The sequence below is a fragment of the Ascidiella aspersa genome, chromosome 2 (genome assembly GCF_963924565.1).
Source record: "Ascidiella aspersa chromosome 2, kaAscAspe10.2, whole genome shotgun sequence".
Lineage (NCBI taxonomy): Eukaryota > Metazoa > Chordata > Ascidiacea > Phlebobranchia > Ascidiidae > Ascidiella > Ascidiella aspersa.
Window position 1 is genome coordinate 1937955 of NC_139448.1, and position 19274 is coordinate 1957228.

At 35.6% G+C, this 19274-nt stretch overlaps 1 protein-coding gene across 2 annotated transcripts; it reads left to right on the forward strand.

Moving 5' to 3' along the window:
* The first annotated feature begins 1427 nt into the window (after positions 1 to 1427).
* LOC146163089 (cilia- and flagella-associated protein 57-like) lies at positions 1428 to 19255 on the forward strand. 2 transcript variants are annotated; one of them, XM_083381119.1, is made up of 25 exons: positions 1428 to 1662; positions 2157 to 2272; positions 2832 to 3014; positions 3787 to 3927; positions 4463 to 4590; positions 5196 to 5379; positions 6333 to 6486; positions 6935 to 7073; positions 7595 to 7760; positions 8450 to 8563; positions 9043 to 9255; positions 9724 to 9897; positions 10512 to 10673; positions 11042 to 11167; positions 11670 to 11793; positions 12191 to 12381; positions 13037 to 13210; positions 13782 to 13940; positions 14761 to 14901; positions 15409 to 15528; positions 16307 to 16438; positions 17166 to 17309; positions 18314 to 18470; positions 18722 to 18828; positions 19036 to 19255. In XM_083381119.1, the coding sequence occupies exons 1-25, from the start codon at positions 1488 to 1490 to the stop codon at positions 19111 to 19113; spliced, it is 3702 nt and encodes a 1233-aa protein (XP_083237245.1). In that variant the 5' UTR covers positions 1428 to 1487; the 3' UTR covers positions 19114 to 19255. The 2 variants fall into 2 exon arrangements, with proteins under 2 accessions (XP_083237245.1, XP_083237246.1); XM_083381120.1 differs by having other exon boundaries at positions 4463 to 4583; positions 5198 to 5379.
* The last annotated feature ends 19 nt before the right edge of the window (positions 19256 to 19274 follow it).

A 19274-nucleotide genomic window follows, 5' to 3' on the forward strand; every position in this document is an offset into this window, starting at 1 on the left:
TTACATTCAATTAGAACTTTAGTTTTAACAAAAAATAAAAGGTGTTAGCACAAAGTTTAGTTGAAAACTGTGATGCAAAACACTTACGTACCGGTATAATGATTGGCAGTGTTTTAATTAATTCATTTTGCAATGACTAAAATCCCAGTCAATTGGTAAACTTTTTCCATGATGAGGATTACCGCAACTATAAATAAGAAAACCGACAACATGTTGCAAACAAATTGTTTAATATGCAAAACTTAAGACAAACAACCCCATATTATATATAATTGCTTAATAAAATCTAATTTCAGTCATTTGTTCAAAAGACTTAGTCAAGTTAGAGTCGTTGGTAAGCAGTGACTTAAGTGGGGTCATATTTAAGTCATTACATCTGATGATTAGCTGCTTTTTAAGATTCAATTTGTTTATTTTTTTTTATCCAGCTTGCCCAGGGACACATACACCCACTAGTTAATATGCATTGATTTGGGTTAGTGTTTGGGCTTAAGTGGTGGTAATATAAAATTTGCTTTCCAAAGTTTAGCATTGTTTACATTATTTATTTCTTAATCCATCAAAAACAAAAACAATATTTACATTATGACAGCCTTAAGAGTGGATTGTTAATTGTCCATTGTGTTTAGTTACCGATGGGCCAGTCTGGAAAGTATGGCAGATTTAGACGAGATCTCGCGGGTGCACGGCTGAAAAAATCTGGGTGACCGGGTGTAACAAAGGTAAAAAAAGTACACCTTGGGTGCATTTTCGATTTTCCTTGTGCACTTGTATGATTCTACGATGCATTTATTGCACTGTAAACGTCTGACACACATGCGTTTTACATATTTGGGGTGCAGTTCACAATTTTTTCAGGGTGCACTTTTAAAAGTTTGAAAAAAACTCGCGGATGCACTTGCCTTACTTTCCACAGTGGCCGATGGGTGAAATGCAGCATGTACAGTCGAGTCGGACTTGGGATTTTAGTGAGATTCCATAAAACTACCCGTGTTCTGAGTCCAACGTTGATAAGGCCGCAAACTGTGGAATATCATATGGTTTACTATTTTCAAAATTCCAAACGTGTATTGTGGGTAAAAAAATAAAACACACTGAGAAGGCAAACTATAATTTAACTACTTTACACAGAAAAAACAAAAACAATATTTTAATATTTATAATTTTTTTTGAGGGGGCATGGCCCTGCTACCCAATGGTTCTAATCAGTTTTTTTTAAGGTCAAATGCGCAAATAAACTAGGCTCTTTTCGCAGTGCGTTGTGCTGCTTGTGTATTTTCATGTTTATTGCAATGCAATAATGTAGGTCTACCAGTTTCTTTTGTTCCAGTTCTGTTTATTGTAACATTATAGTGAAATACTTACGGAAAGATCTTACTTTACTGTCTGGGTAAATATCTTCTCTTTGTTTATTTATTAGAGAACCACTTTTTGTGTCAGACAGAGCTTTTAAAAAAGGTTTAAAAAAGTGCTGTTAGGCAAGCGCCATGGCGACTGCACTTGCACAAACGCATCACATGTTTGGGCTCCGGCCCAGCATCACCGGAAGCATAAGCTACCTCGATGAACAAACCATTGTCTTTCCGTCGGGAAACCAGGTGATCAGGTTCAACATCGACCAGAAACAGCAAAAGTTCATTTCTGGATCGGATAAATCGCAAGGTACCATTATGGATTCAGATTGTGTTTGTAATATATGTTTTAATTTTGTGTTTGTATACTAATTGTTAAGCCTATTGAAGCATTTTAAAAGCTGCAGCTAAGTTTTAAATTATTGCAAGTCAATAGCTTTATTTTTCTACTTGTGTATGCTGAGGTAGTAAATAGTTAACAACTACCCCACAGTTGTCATAGACGTTGACTAAGTTGCCAACTTATTTGGGAAAATATTTGTTAAATTATCTATCGTTATTGTTTGCAACTGGCAAAATCGTGTGACAACCACGTCTTCTATTCTAGACGTTTTCCACATTTTTGTAACTTCTGAAAGATGTTTTTGATTCATTTAACCATTATAATTATCTCAGTATTTTGGGATTGACTAATAAACCTTTTTACGCATTGCCAAACAAATCATCTTTATAAACTAAATTAATATAAATATTCATAACCTAGGCAGAATTATTGTTTCACCAAAATGATACACTTCCTTTCAGGAATGACTGCTATTGCTCTGAGTCCCAATCGCCGTTACGTTGCAATTGCGGAAAAAGCAGACAAACCAACGGTTACTATCTATGACATGCTGCACGATCAGTCCAAGAAAAGAAAAGTAAGAAAAAAAATTAATTATTTCAATATAAAAACTGATGCCCTAATGATTCGAATTTAACCTATATTTAAGGATATTATGTTAAAATGAATATCAGGGACATTTTTAAAACTTGGCTTAAACATATTTATATATATATATACATATATACATAAAAAAAGTATTAGTTTTGTTAGTAAGTAACTTCAAAATTTACAAGGCATTATATTTTGCCATGTTTAAACTAAATATGAATTTACTGGGCCATTAATATAAAAGTATCCAGTTTAAAGCTATATGTTTATGGCAAATATATTTTAAAAAGCTTCTTTTTATTTCATATATATGAAAATTATCATATATATATTTATTTATATATGTACCTATACTTTGTCAGTGATTTAAATTATATTTTAATGCCTAAAATTTTTACTTGAATGCAATGTAATTTGTTATTTTTAAGTGAGTTGTTTTCACGATAGATTAGTTTTGTTTGGATATTTTTATATCAGTTATAGTTTAACAGCACCTATATGCTAAACGTTTGTGCACATGTAAACATTTGAATTGTTTCTTGCAGACTCTGACGGCCCCAGATTTGCAAACGCACGAGTTCGTCAGTCTCTCATTCTCACCCGACTCGAAATACCTGATCGCCCAAGGTGCCAAGCCTGAATGGACCCTGGTATACTGGGCCTGGGAAAAGTCTAAGATCATGGCAACAATGAAAACAACCAACCAAGCTGGGCAGCCTGTCTATCAGGTTTCTTGAATTAGGATTATTAAACATAATTTGATTTTCAGTTTTGTCAATTCGGACCTGTAAAAAATTGATTTTGCTTTTTGCACATTTGAGCCAGGAAAATTTAATCTTTTGCTAGATTTAAGAGATTTATTTCTTCTATTTGAAAATTGTAAAATCCAAACCAAACTATGTGGTCTACTTAAAATGTTTTTTTTTTATACAAATCTGTGTTTTTTTTCAAAGAACATGGCTTGTAATATTTTATTTATTGGCCTGTAAATATCTATGTGTTGCACTAATATAGTGTTCCTAAAATATAATTACAATTTAAAACTAAAAATACATGTCCCAATTGGAAAAATTGGTAGTGTACTACTATGGCAGATTAAAAATTTTAAAACATTTATTATGAATTGTAGATTGCGAGTACGTAAATAATATTATGTTATGGCAAACCCAATTGTTCAATTTTTTCCTTGCAACATCTTTAGGAAGTTTTGTTAAAAATTTTACTATATTTAACTATTTGTTTGTTTGTAACAGAAAATCAAAATCAATTTCTGCTGTATTTTCCTAACAATGAGTATAAATGTGCATATCAGGAGTTAATTATATTTACAAGCATTTTAATATAGAAATTAAGTTTAGATCGGCACAGAATCATTGTGCTTTGCCTTAAAGATTAAAACGACACACCAGGGTGTCGCGAAGCACAGTTTAAAAACCTCTATGCAAATCCAATAAAACCAACATGTTAAATTCATCTGACAATAAACACACTATTCCACAGGTTAGCTTCAACCCTCAAGACAACACACAGATCTGTGTAACCGGCAACCACATTTTCAAGCTCTTTCGTTACGCAGAGGGAAATCTTAAGCAGTTTGGGTTCCAGAAAATGGAACCTCAGAACTACTTATCACATGCATGGGTAAGCTGCAACTTAGATTTAGTTATAATGACTTAACATTGAAGTTTCCAAAAACTGACATGAGCAATATGACTTGCTTATATTTTGACTTAATCTGAGTTTTAATAATTTATACTACTTTTTAATATGTATATTTTGATATAAATAGTATATTACCAAAAATTAGCTCAAATTTTTCATACTTTGTATTATTGTGCAAAATATTGGCCTAATGCCATATTAACCACAATGGAGTTAATCCTACTAAAACAATACCAAAAATAAATCTGTTGAAATTAAAATCAACCAAAAATAATTACCCAAATAGAGATAATAGCAACATTCTTAAATTTTTGTAATAAATTCCAATCTAGCAATATCCAACTCTATGTATTTAAAATGTAAATGTATATCCTTTACCATTCCTCATAATATTTTTGTAAAAATAACCAAATTAAATTAAAATACAACCTAGAAATTTTAAGTTTCAATCTGATAAGTGATAATACAAATGCAAATATTAAAATTATAACACGCTTTTTCTTGCCCAACCCAGGTTTCAGACGAGCGAGTTGTTGTTGGAAGTGACACAGGAAAACTTCTTCTGTTCGAAAACGGAGAACTTAAGTCTGAGTTCCACGCTGCTCTTGCCACAGGATCCACAGCTGATACAAACAGCATCAGGTATAAAGACCTTTATGTACTATGTGAATATTAATTGGAGCATAATGGTTGGAGGTGGTGGTAAACGTCTGAACCCCCTTTGGTATTTAAATAATAAACTAATGCTACAGAATAGAATTTTGAGACTTCTCCAAAAGCATTTTGTCAGCAAAGAGGTGTGTTTATAAAGTTTTAAGTTAAAATGCAGCAGGCAATGGTGCTATGGTTGTTTCTCGACTTACTCCCCTCTGAGCCTGTGTAGCTCAGTTGGTAGAGCAACGGTCCCGGTAAGACAGAGGTGTGAGTTCGAACCACAACACATGCTAGTTTTACAAATATAATGCAGCAAGCAACGGTGATATGGTTGTTTCTCGACTTGCTCCTCTCTGAGCCTGTGTAGCTCAGTTAATAGAGCGGCGGTATGACCGAGGTCTTGAGTTCGAACCTCACCACAGGCTAGTTATTTTTCGAGCCTGCCCTGCTTGCATCATTTACCGACATATTCGGTGAGTCTGCGATGAATTTTCGGTGTGCTTGCCGACATTATAGTTTGCCCTAAAATTTTAAATGATTAATGTATACAACAAGTTCCTCCATACAACGCTCCGCTACACATTCCCACACAGAGCGAGCGTATCGATGATCCCCGAGGACGCAGTTAGTGGGTCAGGAAGCGGCATCGGCTCCATCCAGATCACTTCCATCGTGGCCCACTCGAAGGGATTCGCATGTGCCGGTGGAGCCGGAACCGTCCACCTGTTCGACAAAACCGATGAGAAAGATTTCTACCGGAAGACCAGGGTTGTCAAGGTGGGTTATGTATATATTAGTTGCAATGTTACGAATGAAGCATTTCGCACTTTTGCCAGATAACATATTTTTTCTTGTTTATGTTAAATTTGCTTCTCGTCCATTCAATCAACAAACTACATAAAAGTAACCAATACATAATTGTGTTCACAATAAAATAGTAAAATAAAAATGAAAAAAAAAAAATTTGTATAAAAATATCTGTACTAGAAAGCCTAGAATTTTTAGAAATATATCAAGTTTTTTGGTTAAATAGGAGCTAAAAATGTATTGTTTCCAAGCCAAAAATCCAAGCTTTGATAAAGTATTTTGCAAAGCATGCCGGATTTAACAATGTGTCGTAAGTTTTAATTCCCAACAAGCAATATTTTTCAACAAAACTGCTGCTCTATTTACCAACGCCGACATTTACTCTGTTTAATTGGCTTACACCACAATCGCCTTGCTTCTTTGCGCGCTAAAAACCAGCATGAATCTTTGCCAGTGATAACCCCGTCGATCTCCCTCACTTTTATATATGTACACAAAACAACTACGGAGAGGCCGAAACCGGACTGATTTGTCAAGCCTCTGCGAAGGCATCTTGGGCACTATACATTGTGTATCGTTATCATTGGCCAGTATGACTCCAGGAGGACTGGCTCACAGGATACACATTGTGCATATTAATGTTTATATTATGTGATCAAGCCCTTCTGGAGTCACACAAACTAACAATTAAAGTAAAGCTTCCCAAGGCGTCTTGTGTACTTATAATGCGTTCCATTATCTTTGGCCATTACCACTCCAGAATGGCTAATTACAGAATATACAGTGTGTATATGTACGTTTCAGCTGCGTTCCTCTCATGTATTCAGATATCCCCAGACCCCCACAGCACTAAATAACTCCGGCACTTTCCCTAGATACCCCCAGACCCCCACAGCACTTAATAACCCCTGAACTTTCCCTAGATACCCCCAGACCCCCACAGCACTGACCCCACACAAGCAGAGAACCAGACGATAGTTGCACTTACAGCGAGTCCCAGTGAAGAAATGCTGGTTGCTGCTACCGACGACCGACAACTCTATGGGATCGCGCTATCATCAACAGACCTCGGGAAAGGTAGCTTGTGTGTTTCTTGCAATCTGCGTAATAAGACGAGAACTTTTTTATTATATTTTGGAGATTTTTTATAATACAGCCCTTACAATTTTTTAGTTTTCTAAAAACCCTTTAAAGGTGCAGCTCACTTTTACCAACTTATATTCCTTGCCGCTCCATATTACTAACTTTTTAGTCATGTATTCCACATATACCTAACTTCCCAAATTTGCGTTCCTTGTGTAAAAAAGCGCGAATGACTCGAAGTTTGAAGATGAAACCTCATTGTATTGCTAAAGCTACCAACATAAATGTTAAATGATTATTCTACCCACATAAATGTCAAATTATTCATGCCAAATTATTTACCAATATAAATGTCAAATTACCCTTTAAGAGGTGATAACCTAAAATATATGAACCACAACTTTTACACATATTAAACATCCTCAGTATATTCTATTCACAGGCGAGCAAGCTACTTTCGACCCCCTCACCCATTCCTTCCACAGCAGTGGCATCACAGGACTGGACGTTTGCATCAGGAAACCACTCATCGCTACTTGCTCGCTTGATAGATCAGTGCGCATCTGGAACTACGAGACAAAGTAAGCTCTGGAAAATGTAGTGTAAGCTGATAAAGCATTTATGCACCAGTGTGGGGTAAAGGTGGTTAGAAATATAAGAAAGATTATAATCGGTTTCCCATCTAAAAAAAAGGACGAATTAAAAGATCTTACACAGCAAACAATCTCATGATACTAAGGATAAAAGATTGTTGCTTTGTTAAAATTTAGACAAAATACGAAGTCACGTTTCGCAGAAAATAAAAACAATTATTTTTTAAAATGTGAACCCAAAACATAAGGACTTATATAAGAAATATTAACGTTGCGACAGCCTAAATATCGATGATCCTGTTCTAAGTCCGTCGCCTCATGGCCTAGTTTTATACCACGTGGACCAATCTTGGTTGGGCAACTAGAATGTATGTGCAATGTACATGTGACCTTAAGTTGACTAAGGAACAACAGTTTAAAAAACTTTCAATTGACTAATATTGCTCCGGTGAAGCGACGCTTTATATTATAATAAATTCTGAAACTGCAAAATATCCTATTGTTCCCAGCACCTTGGAGTTGTACAAAGTCTTCCAGGAGGAGGCTTACAGCATCGCTCTTCATCCCTCAGGACTCTACATTTTGGTGGGATTCAGTGACAAACTCCGACTCATGAACATCCTCATCGACGACATCCGAATCTTCAAGGAGCTTACCATCAGAGGATGCAGGGAGGTGGGTCATCATCACTCTTCCTTTTCTCTCTTTAGGCGTTGATACTCTAGGGATGCTGAAGTGTTAAATACGAGTTAATGCAAATATTTTGGGAAGTTTTCTTTTATATTTTAAGTCTATCAAAGCCTATTTCTAGAGAGACTGATAATGTATTTTATACCTTTTCTATTTCTCTTAACATTCTATAAAATGATTGACTTTGATTACGACAGAAAAGTCGAATAAAGAATATTTGCTTTAGTTTAAAGTTATTGTCGCTTTTTACGCGTAAGTTTTAACAATTGGGAGGCAAAATACTGTTGGGTGCTTTTTCAAGAAGTATAATTTAAGTAATAAAGTTGAAAATGATTCTTTCAACATAATTCTCAAAATACATTTGTTTAATTTTCACTAGCAGTTTGCAATTATAAAAATTTAAATTTGTTTTAAAGACGGGCACTTTGAATATACTGAGGTAGCTTGTTTCGGCCTAAAACTATTAACTTTTCCACGTGAAATAAATCTACTTAATAAAACATCTATTTACATGATAACTCATCTGCATGCCTCCATAATGATATGCTCAAAAAGTTAAAATTTAAACACAAATCAGGAAAGATTTAAAACTATACACGTACAAGAGATGATTTAAATGCATTTAACCCAGCTTATGTGTCCTAAATCTGAATTCTTGCTTGTTGTTCGTCCAGTGCGCTTTCAGCAACGGAGGCCACTTGTTCGCTGCTGTCCACGGAAACGTTATCCAGGTTTATTCGTCGACCACTTTCGAGAACGTTTCAAACCTGAAGGGGCATAACGGGAAGGTGAGAGCAGGGACGCTACTCATAATGTGCACGGCTGTCCGATAATATGGATCGGAGCCGATACCCGATTTTAAGTGGTAGTATCGGTACTACACTGATACTATAGGGTGGTATCGGTGCTGATCTGGTACTAATACGCAGTTGTTATGTGAACGAACCGCGGTTTTGCAAGAACTTTTAATGGAGAAATAAATTTATCAGTCGGGATATTTCTTATAACTAAGGAAATGGTGGCAACCTAATAATTTTTTAATAAAATATTGTTTTTTTTGTACTGATAGGTCAGATGAATCGTTAAGTCGTTAATAGTATAAATAAAAAGCACTACCCCCATTTCTAGCAAAAACCCGGATAAATTTATCACAGTTTATAGACCACTTGTACCTGTAAAATTTGACCGACAGATACACGCTTTGGATATGGACAAAACAAACTCCGCAAAATCAGACAAAATTAACAAACGCTACATTAACCACTAGGTGCGCGCGATCGCGTGGAGCGCCGACGACAGCAAGCTTATCTCCAGTGGAATGGACGGAGCTGTGTACGAGTGGAACCCCACAGCTGCCAAGCGGGTTAACGAGGTTGTGCTCAAGACTTGTGCTTACTCTGGGGTGACTGTTTCTCCCAGTGGTAAACACACATATGCTGTGGGGAGCGATAAGACCATCAAGGAAATCACGGAGTCACAGGTATATCGGCGTTTTGTCGATCTAGTGAATTTTATATTCAATTTTTGGTCTATTTAACATTTTTATGTAATGTTTTTCATCTGTTTTCGTGCTTTCATTTATCGTATAATTTGTTTTTTGCTACAATTGTTGCTTTTTTTAGCTTAGTTTTTCAATTAGTCATTTAATCTAAAACAATAATTCTAAATATTTTTGTTTATTGTATGTAATGTTTTTTATTTGAAAATATGCAATATTTTAATTTAATTCAATGTCTTAATTTAAACTAACTTTTTATTTTTAATCATTTTTTTTATGTAAGATTTAAATTTAATCCAATATTTTAATTTCAATCGCTTTTCCAAATTTTATGTAAGATTTTTATTTATTTAAAATCAATTTAATCCAACTTTTTTTTATAAATTTTATGTAATATTTCAATTCAATTCCATGTCTTAACTTATCTAACATTCCTCTCCCAACTTGCAGATCCTCCGCACAGTGGATGCAGGAGGCATGACGCTCACTCAGGTTACGATGTCACACAGCGGCCGGATGCTCTTCTGTGGAACAACACAAGGAGCCCTGAGGTCTATCAAGTTCCCTCTCACTGATGTGGGCGACTGGACAGAACATCAGGGACACGCTGGGCAAATTACTAAGGTAAGTTGATAAAAGTAACGTATATTGAGTACTTTTGCCATGTTTGGAGTTCGCGGATAAAGGACAATAAGGTAAGCCAAGATTCGAGATTTTATGCACCTTGAAAACAAAGAGCACAAAAAAAGGACAAAAAAAAGCAAAAAAACCTTACGGTTATCAAGTCAAGCTGCTCATCTAAGATAAATAAGTCTTAAAACTCTACTTAGTTTTTACGGATATTACCGGGTATGCTAAAGCGTTAAGATTGCTAAACCTGAAGTTAATTTTAACCAAATTAACAACAATTATTTCCTTGCTGAAATGAAAGGTAATAAAATATAAATAAAATTCAACGTCGCCTCAATGTTATGTAAAAAACCCAAAAAGGTTTTACTTAAACACTCTTTTGGCCGCTTCAATGTCTCTTAATCTGGCCGTCTTTTCAGATAAAGATAATCAAATAAAACTACTATCAAGTTTAACAAGCAAAGTGTGGCTCTTTTTTCAATTTTTTCCCTACGTTGTATAGCTGAAACCTCAAACCATTATGCGGAAAAATGTGTGGCACTATTACATTTACAAAAAAAACGTTTAAAATCCTCCACTTTCCTATTACATTCTGCTTCTGCTCACAGATGAAGATAACTTACGACGATCAGTTCCTTATCACGGTGTCAGAGGACGCTTGCTTAGCTGTGTGGAGGGTGTCGGACAAGGAGGGCAGGGGGGTCAAGCACGACCGGGAAGTCCCCTACGCCGAGGAGATTCTCATCACAAAATCGGACCTCGAAGAAAAGGTGAGAATTTAATTTGCAAATTATTTTTAGAGTTTTTTTTCTTATTTTTTAGAGTTTTTGCAATTTTTCACAATGATCTCTAGTATGAAAGGCTTTTTCTTACAAAATCTAAACAGTGTATTTTTGTGTATAATCACCTAACATTTCGGCGTAAGACTGTTATCAGCTATTAACATGCCTACGGTATTTTTAATGTTCACAATGTGTGTATAGCTGTTAAATTGCAATAAATATTTGATAGCGATTTTTTTATCGCTGAGGCCGCTCAGTAATTGATTAAAAATCATAAAACACGTCTGGTTCCTTTGTCAAACCTCTCTAAAGATGATTCTGTTGTACATTACATCTTTATTTTATACTCTTCCCAGAACCAACTCATGTCCGAGTTGAAGACCCGGGTTGAAGAGTTGAAGATGGAAAACGAGTATCAGCTCCGACTCAAGGACATGAACTATAACGAGAAGATTAAGGAACTTACCGAGAAGTTCATTCAGGTGGGGAATAAATTCAACGTCCAGTATGCGATGGGTATATTTTCCCTGACCGGGGTGTTTTGTTGTTTGGGCAACACTCAAATGTTTTAAACTGCAGGAGTTTTGAGAAAACAAGTACATTCGTAAATAAGTAAATCTCTCTTGATTATTTTTTTAAAGACGTTTCCAAACTCATTCGTTTTTGGTTGAATCGCATTATTGGAACAACTTTTTTTCTTTTTTTTTTCTTTTTTTTATATTATGCATATCGTTAACAAACATATTCGGGCGTTGCTGGCGACTAAACTGATTCAAATTTCATTCAAATTCAAAGTCGGCCAACAGCTGTAAATCGACTACTTCCATAATAAGATTATTTTTCTACGAATTAAACAGAATCTTTATTGGACCTAAACACTGAACTAAAGTATTCATGAACGTTGTTTTATCAACGGTGGTTGTAACATTCTTCGAATCCACCTGTTTACTCGAAACGAAACAAGTAACCCTTTTGTTGTTGCAGGAAATGGAAAGTCTTAAGACGAAAAACCAAGTTTTAAAAACGGAAAAAGAAAAGGAGATTGCAAAACATGAAGAAGAGTTGGCTGAAGTGGTCGATAAACACTCCAAGGATATGCAAGACCTCGGTATGTGATAAAATAACAACTTTGTTCAATCATATCAGATAAAATAACTACACTTTTAATCTTCTGAGCGGTTAAATTTTTTCATTTAATGTTAAAAAAATGTAAAATAATTTATAATAAAGTGTGTTTTTTAACATACAGACCTTAACAAGCATACTTTTTTTACTTTATTACATGTTGCTCCTTAAAACCGTTTGTTACTTGCTATATATGGTGACACGACAAAAGGTTTTCTTCAGTCGTAAGACTGCCACCTGATTGTCGGTAAATCAATAATACAAAAAACAAACAACAACCAGAAGTTGATGCTTGAGTCTCAACTGCTATCGTTTAAGTCTGCCACACCAAACTAGTTTTAGGTTACCCTTCCACTCTCTTAATCCTCTTCATATTGTAGAATCAACGAACAACCAGAAGTTGATGCTTGAGTATGAGAAATACCAGGAGCTCCAGGCAAAGTCCCAACGGATGCAGGAAGATTACGAGAGGCAGCTCCAGGATGCAGATGAGAGCAAGGAACAGGCTCTGGAGGAACTGACTGAGTACTACGAGACCAAATTGCAAGAGAAGAGCTCACAGCTTGAACAGGTGGGGAGAATTAAGGGTCCTTTACTCTTTTTTTTGGGGGGGGGGGGGCAAATTTTCATAATTTTCGCATAATTTGTCTAATATTAAAAACAATTTGGAAATCCCAAATGGTAAATTAACAACAGGTTAAGAACCATTTACCTCTCTGTGGATTCATATCTTAAATCGAATGAATTTGTTGTTAAAACAGAAACAGCATCAGTGTAAATAGAAGTATCTTCAGCTCCTATCGCGACAAGGTAGTAACACCAACTTTTGTAGGGACAACTACAATGTCAAGGCACCATGTGCTCAGTGACCTTTGACCGCAAATAATAGAATGCTTACACACTTAAATAGGTCATGAAAGCACTTACATCAAAATGCGGTTTTAGCAAACTCACAGTTAATCTTAAAACTCCCTAATCTTTTTCATAATCCCGTTGTTGCACAGAAAAATAGAAAAAATAGAAAAATAATCCGGATAACAATTTTGTAAAACCGGAATATTATCCGCTGTGGATGTTCCACTTTTCTTAATTTTAGCGTCACTCTGTAAGGAAAAGGGAACATCTACAGCGAAATATTATTATTTCTTATAGATTTCCCACTTATTTATGTCTTATCATCGTATTATGACCTCCCTAATGTTTTTCATCTTCCCATTGTTCCACAGGCGAACGACGAGGCTCGTCAGCAGCAGCGCGAATACGAGGAGACGAAGCGTCAGATCGAGGAGGATGCAGACCGTGAGATCCTCGACATCAAGAACAAGTACGAGCGGAGGTTGAGGGATGAGATCGAGACAAACATGAGGCTCAAGGGAGAGTCCGGCATTATGAGGAAGAAGGTGACAAGAAGCTGATAAAAACTTAAAAAACTTTAAAAAAAAACCTGAGGAAAGATTTAAAAAAAAAGTTTAAAACAAAAAAAAACTTAAAAAAACTTAAAAAAATATAAAAATTCATTTATTTTAAAACTGTTATTTTCGTGCAAGTTTTTGTTGTCTGAAAGTGATTTAAAAACAATAGTAGGTTAACAGCAAGTAACTCAACTTCTCAACAATAAAGCAAATTTTAGCTTACTAACCTGGAAAATTATATTTGACTTAATTTCATATCTTTTGTTTGTTTGCGCATAGTAATGACGTCATTTGGTATCGTATCGGATCGCGATAGTTTTTATCCAAATATCGGAAACGGAATGAAATGTCAGGCGTCGTACTTACCTGGACGCTACATACCATTGCTTTACTTCTTCATGCACAGTTCAACAGCCTCAACAAGAGATCAAAATATAAAAACGAAAACTGTATAACAGTATATGTAAACAAAGGACCTGAAGTAAAGATTTCCAAAGTTATATGTATACAACCTTATTTAAAGGGAGTCTTATACCTTACGTTATGTTTTTGTGCGCAGTTCAACAGCCTCAACAAGGAGATCGACAGCAAGAACGAGGAGATCCGAACGATGCAGCAGGAAAAGCAGAAGTTGGAGAACGTGATTAAGTCTCTGGAGAAAGACATCCACGGGCTGAAGAAGGAGATTCAGGAGAGAGATGAAACCATCCAAGATAAGGTGGGAAACTTGCGCTCTTATGCTTGTAGTTTGTTGGATTTGTTGTCATTTAAGCAAAAATACTCATCCCAAGAAATAATAAATCCTAAGTGTAGCCAGGGTTAATTTTTATTTTGCTAAATTTGGTAAATTTTTTTGTTTTATTATATAATTACTATTATATTTTTATTGCATGTTACTATTTAGAATAAGGTAGGAAGTATGCGCTTCTCGAGAAAACCTCGCTAAGGGAGGCAGTTATTGCTTGTAGCTGCCGGATTTGTCCGTTCTTAAGCAAAATACTCTTCGAGAAATGTCCATAACCGCTGTAGTTTACAACCCAGCAAAGTGTAACTAGGGATGGATCCAGGGGCAAACTATTGCTAAATTTTTCAATTTAGCTACTACAATTTTTTTATTCCTTGTCATCATTCAGGATAAGGTGGACTCCCTACCTAGCCCCTCGGGAAATAATCCTTAATTAATCCTGTTTCGGCTTGAAGGCTTTTAGCTGTTGAATTTTGACCTTTCTTTAGTAAAATAATGAAGTTTATTTTAAGTATTTTTAAAGATTATATCCAAATACGAAGACAGGACTCATATTTTTAAATTTGAGTTTTTTCTGCCATTGCCTTATTTTTGTTTGTCCACTTTAAGATTAAAAAAATCTTAGTTATCACTGGGTCGCCAAAGCTTGACTGTTATATGCCAAGAAAAAGGTTGAGAAACACTGACTTAATTTGATAAAAAAGTTTACTCTACCAACTGCTAATGTGTAATTTTGTAGACGATAACCTCAGTACTTTTTCACCCTAAAATGTGAACATTTTTCTTTTCTCAGGAAAAACGCATTTACGATTTGAAGAAGAAGAACCAGGAGTTGGAGAAGTTCAAGTTTGTGTTGGATTATAAGATCAAGGAATTGAAGAAACAAATTGAACCGAGGGAGAACGACATCAAGGCAATGAAGGAACAAATACAGGTAAATACCCTAAAATCGAAGATATTAAAGCTGTTTTCAGCTATACAATGTTCAAGAAAAACTCCAAAAAATAACAGCGGTTAACAGCGAAATAAGTGTTTCCTTTAGGCAAAGGGTTGGCAAAATCAGGACTCCGACAGTTAAAAAATACCTTTTTCGGATCTGTAAAGATACTTTACAAGCTCGTATCGAAACGTCTTAACCAAGATGTTGTCGATTTACTCGACCTTGTTACTTTACTGTTAATGTTAAAGCTACATTACTGATCTGTGCATAGTATGTTTCCCCTTCCACTTGATATTTGTTTTAATATTCTCCCTTTCCACTCCTTAATCTTCGCCTTTGTTCGTTCAATGGAAATTTGTTTTTCATCCTGATCGGTTTAAGCCACGTGACTATTTTTTCTTTCTCTCAAGAGATAGATGTTTCGTTTATTGTCACCTAATTTCAACCCTCTTGTTGATAAAAAAAAACATGTTTTCAACTGATCCTTATTTGTGTTCACAGGAGATGGAGAGTGAGCTTGAGAGGTTCCACAAGCAGAACACTCAGCTCGAGCTGAACATCACTGAGCTTAAGCAGAAGTTGAGGGCAACAGATAAGGAACTGCACTTCGAGAGACAGAGGGTAGGTTTATTGATATTTTCACAAAATGCAATTATCTCAATATTAAAAGAAATATATTTGTTTTTAAGTTCCCAGAATTCCTGTGACAACGTTTATTTTGAATAAAAGTTTCTAATGCCAGTAAGTTAAACACCATTGAAAGTTTACTATCCCCCATAGTTCGTGCTGCGAACCTTAAAGGGAACACTTGGTTAATCAGTGCCCCCCACCCCCCCAAAAAGAGGGTGCCCCCCCAAAAAAAAACAATTACCCCCTTATTATAGCTCGGCTGTCATACTTCCGACTCTGTTGGAAAACCCCTCAATTTTCGCCGCCAAAGTGGTTTTGGCGTTAAACTTATTAGTACCGGAAAAACTTGCTGTGTGCCGCTTCTAATTAAGATGCAACTTTTATTGACTTTAGGCCTAAAATATTCGTTTCGCAGAAAAGAGGAACTAATATTTATGCTGAAATCACGTTTTAGCACACGCATCAATCGGAAAAAAAACTTTCTTAATTCTCAAAATAAAGCCATCTGAAAAAAAACTCTTTTATCTATTTTAATTAAACGATATGGATTTTTATTTATTGAAAAAGCGAAATATTAGTTTTTAAAGATTGCTTCTACAAAATGTATTCAATTTAAAGAAATTCGGTTTCGGCAACCTACTGGCCTTCTTGCTTTTCTACTTCAACAAGTTTTTTCCGGTCCATGGGGCAGAGATGTCTATACCATTTACTGAAAATTTCTCACACAAGTCTTGTTTTTTTGGTTATTTTAACGATTTTTTCTCCCCAGGTTCGAGACGCCGAAGCAGTGAGCAAGCGGATGAAGACCGATATCCACAATTGCGTCGGCTTCCTGCAGGAGCCCAAGAAACTGAAGGAATCAATCAAGGGAGTCTACGAAACCTACGTACATGATGACGTGGTAAGTGGTGACGTCACGATTACAATGACGTGTAATTGGTGATGTCATTAAGCCACAGCGATTGTGGTGATTTTGACAATGATAAAATGCTGTCTTTGGTAGCTTGAAAATTAATCATTCCAGCATTTTAATAATTTTTTATTATTTGTTAAAACTTTTGAATGCAGATGATGATTTCTATTTCGTTTTATTACTGGTTTATTGCAGGTCAGGATATTTTTTAAAAGCGGTTTTTCTAGGGGTAACCATGCAAATTAAATAAGAAATCAGTAGCCTTCGACTTTGCTTAGGCCTTAGAGATCCTAAAAACACTCAAGAAGCCTAAAAAAGCGCATTTTGTGTCGTCATACCCAGACTTTGACAACTAGATTTATTTTAGCTTTTCAAAATTAGATTAGAAAAAAAATTGAATTTTTCATTAAAGAATATCATTAAATTGTTCTCAATCAATTTTGTTTAAATCGTGAAATATTCTCATAAGAAAGTATATGGCAAATATTTTTGTGCTATTATTGGTATTTTTAGCATAGAAAATACTTTTCAGACTGAAAAGTTCTACAAGTTGTTCAGACGAAAGAGTTAAAAACCCGAATTAGATTAAACTCACATCTAAAGCAGATAAGCAATCCGCCAATTAGATTAGAATTGGAATTATGTAGTTGTCCAAGTGTGGCCATAACTGCATTATTCCCACTTACCTATCGTATCTTCCATGCTTGTACACCAGGCGGAGTCGACAGGTGTGGACCAGGACATCACCAAGGAATATTCTCGACAAAGAGAACATCTTGAACGCTCTGTCGCCTCCTTGCGGAAGAAGCTGTCCAAGGACACGGAGATTCACCGAGCAGATAATGTCCGCATTATGCAGGTGGAAACAACGCTACATTTACTGTTTTACTTATTTTAGGGGTTCGCATTATGCAGGTGGGAAGAAAGATAGATTGACTTTTATATCACCACCTTTATTCCTAATTACGTTTTATTACACTATTGTTTTTTGGTGTTTTTCACGAAGGGTTGCATTATGCAGGTAAACAACAACCCCCTTACTACCTTTATTTCTAATTACTTTTCATTACAACATTGCTTTTGGTATGATTTTGGGGTTTGTATTAAAATTGTGGGTTCCTTTTATTTTTGCAATCTTCATCTTTTATCGCTAATTACTGTTTGTAAAAGGATTGCTTTTAAACGATAAAATGACCGCACTATGCGGTGAAAACAACAGACTAGAGTCACTTGCCTTCATTTTCTAATTTCTACGTTTATTTCTTAAACTTTTTGCAACCGTACTTTTTTTTGTTGAAGCAACAATACTTGAAACAATTTTGGATGAAAAACGCTACACGACCCCAGACTAAGCGCCGAAGCGCGAATTTAAAACCGTTATTGTGTTGGGTTTCATTTTGAAAAACAGTATCATGAGTAGAACAAAACAAATTCACAGAACTCAAAAACTTTTACCTTACAAAAGGGGCCTTTGAGCTTTAACAGTATAGTGCTTAGAAGCGTTTTACTTATTATTCTCTTCAAAACTGTTTTTTTTTACTTTTAATTCTACGTTTTATCCAAATAGTTAGCGGAGCAGTAATAAAATCTGGAGCATTAAATGATATATATTTTCTAAATCGATAAAGATTCACCCAAATGCTATATAGATACCAGAATCACCGCATTTAAAGTCATCCCTAACCAACCGAATCTGTCCATCAACCCGGTGTTCTATGATACGAGAAACGTTATCGTTGGTCAAAAGCGACTTGTACATCTTTTACAGCATTTAAACCTTGGAAATAGTCACTGACTTACGTTAAATTGCCGTTTGGTTGCTTTTATTGATATTATCTAACAAGCACTTTTTGACCTGTGCAGGAGAACGTGACCTTGATCAAGGAGATAAATGACCTTCGGCGCGAGCTCAAGTTCACGCGTACCCAGGTTCATGACCTTGAGGCTAACCTTGGCAACAACCGCAAGAACGCAGGTGGAAGTAAGGGAGGAACAAAACGATCCGACACCGCCGCTACTGGTACGGATTTATTTAGTTTTTTTTTAATCCCTGTGGTTTTATTGTTTTTTATCACCCCCCCCCCCCCCTCCACACACACTTTTTTTTTTGAACCAGTTTTTTTATAGTTCAGTAAACATTTTTACCAATTTTTGTGAAAGGACAATTATAATTTTTTTGAAATCTAAATTTAAAACATTTGAGGACCAGCAACCTTGTTTTACTGAACTTATTTTGACCCCTGCGTTACCTCCTTGTGTTTGTGAGCGCAGTGTCGGAAGTGAGTGATGGTCGGAGCGTCCTGCGGCAAAACCCCGATGATGAACTTCCAAGAATAGTCGACATACAGAAGTCAGAGATAAGGAAGCTTAGGAACCAGGTATGAACCGTGTTTGAAGGCAAACATGGTTGAAATATATTCTATCGCATCCTATATTTTTTGCAGATAAAAAAATATGTTGTACCTTTGGTTAATAAACTGTTAACTAAAATAAGTTTTATATTTGAAACTAATGATGCCTGTTTATACACCAAAAAAAGTCTTATGATTTCAAATTTAGAAATTATTTAATTCTATGCGTTTCAGATAATGGATCTTGAAGACCAGCTAATGCGCCGTCCGCCTTCGGGGGGTAAATTGCCCCCCATGGTCCTCACGCAGTGACAAGGTCGTTCCAAGGTCAAGCAAGCGATTGTGGCAACTTTTTTAACAATACTGTGTAAATCGAATATCGCACTTTTTTTATGAGTGTTTACGAAATACTTTTATGTTGATGCTAGAAGTTTCAAGCCTTTTTTGAAATATATCTCGAAACAAAAACGTTG

What these genes read in the sequence shown, in the direction of transcription:
- LOC146163089 (XM_083381119.1), top strand. Translation starts at nt 1,488, where the DNA reads ATGGCGACTGCACTTGCACAAACGCATCACATGTTTGGGCTCCGGCCC. An exon ending in CCGGCATTATGAGGAAGAAG is followed by an intron (nt 13,211 to 13,781) that starts GTGACAAGAAGC and finishes TTTTGTGCGCAG; the next exon opens with TTCAACAGCCTCAACAAGGA. An exon ending in ATAATGTCCGCATTATGCAG is followed by an intron (nt 17,310 to 18,313) that starts GTGGAAACAACG and finishes TGACCTGTGCAG; the next exon opens with GAGAACGTGACCTTGATCAA.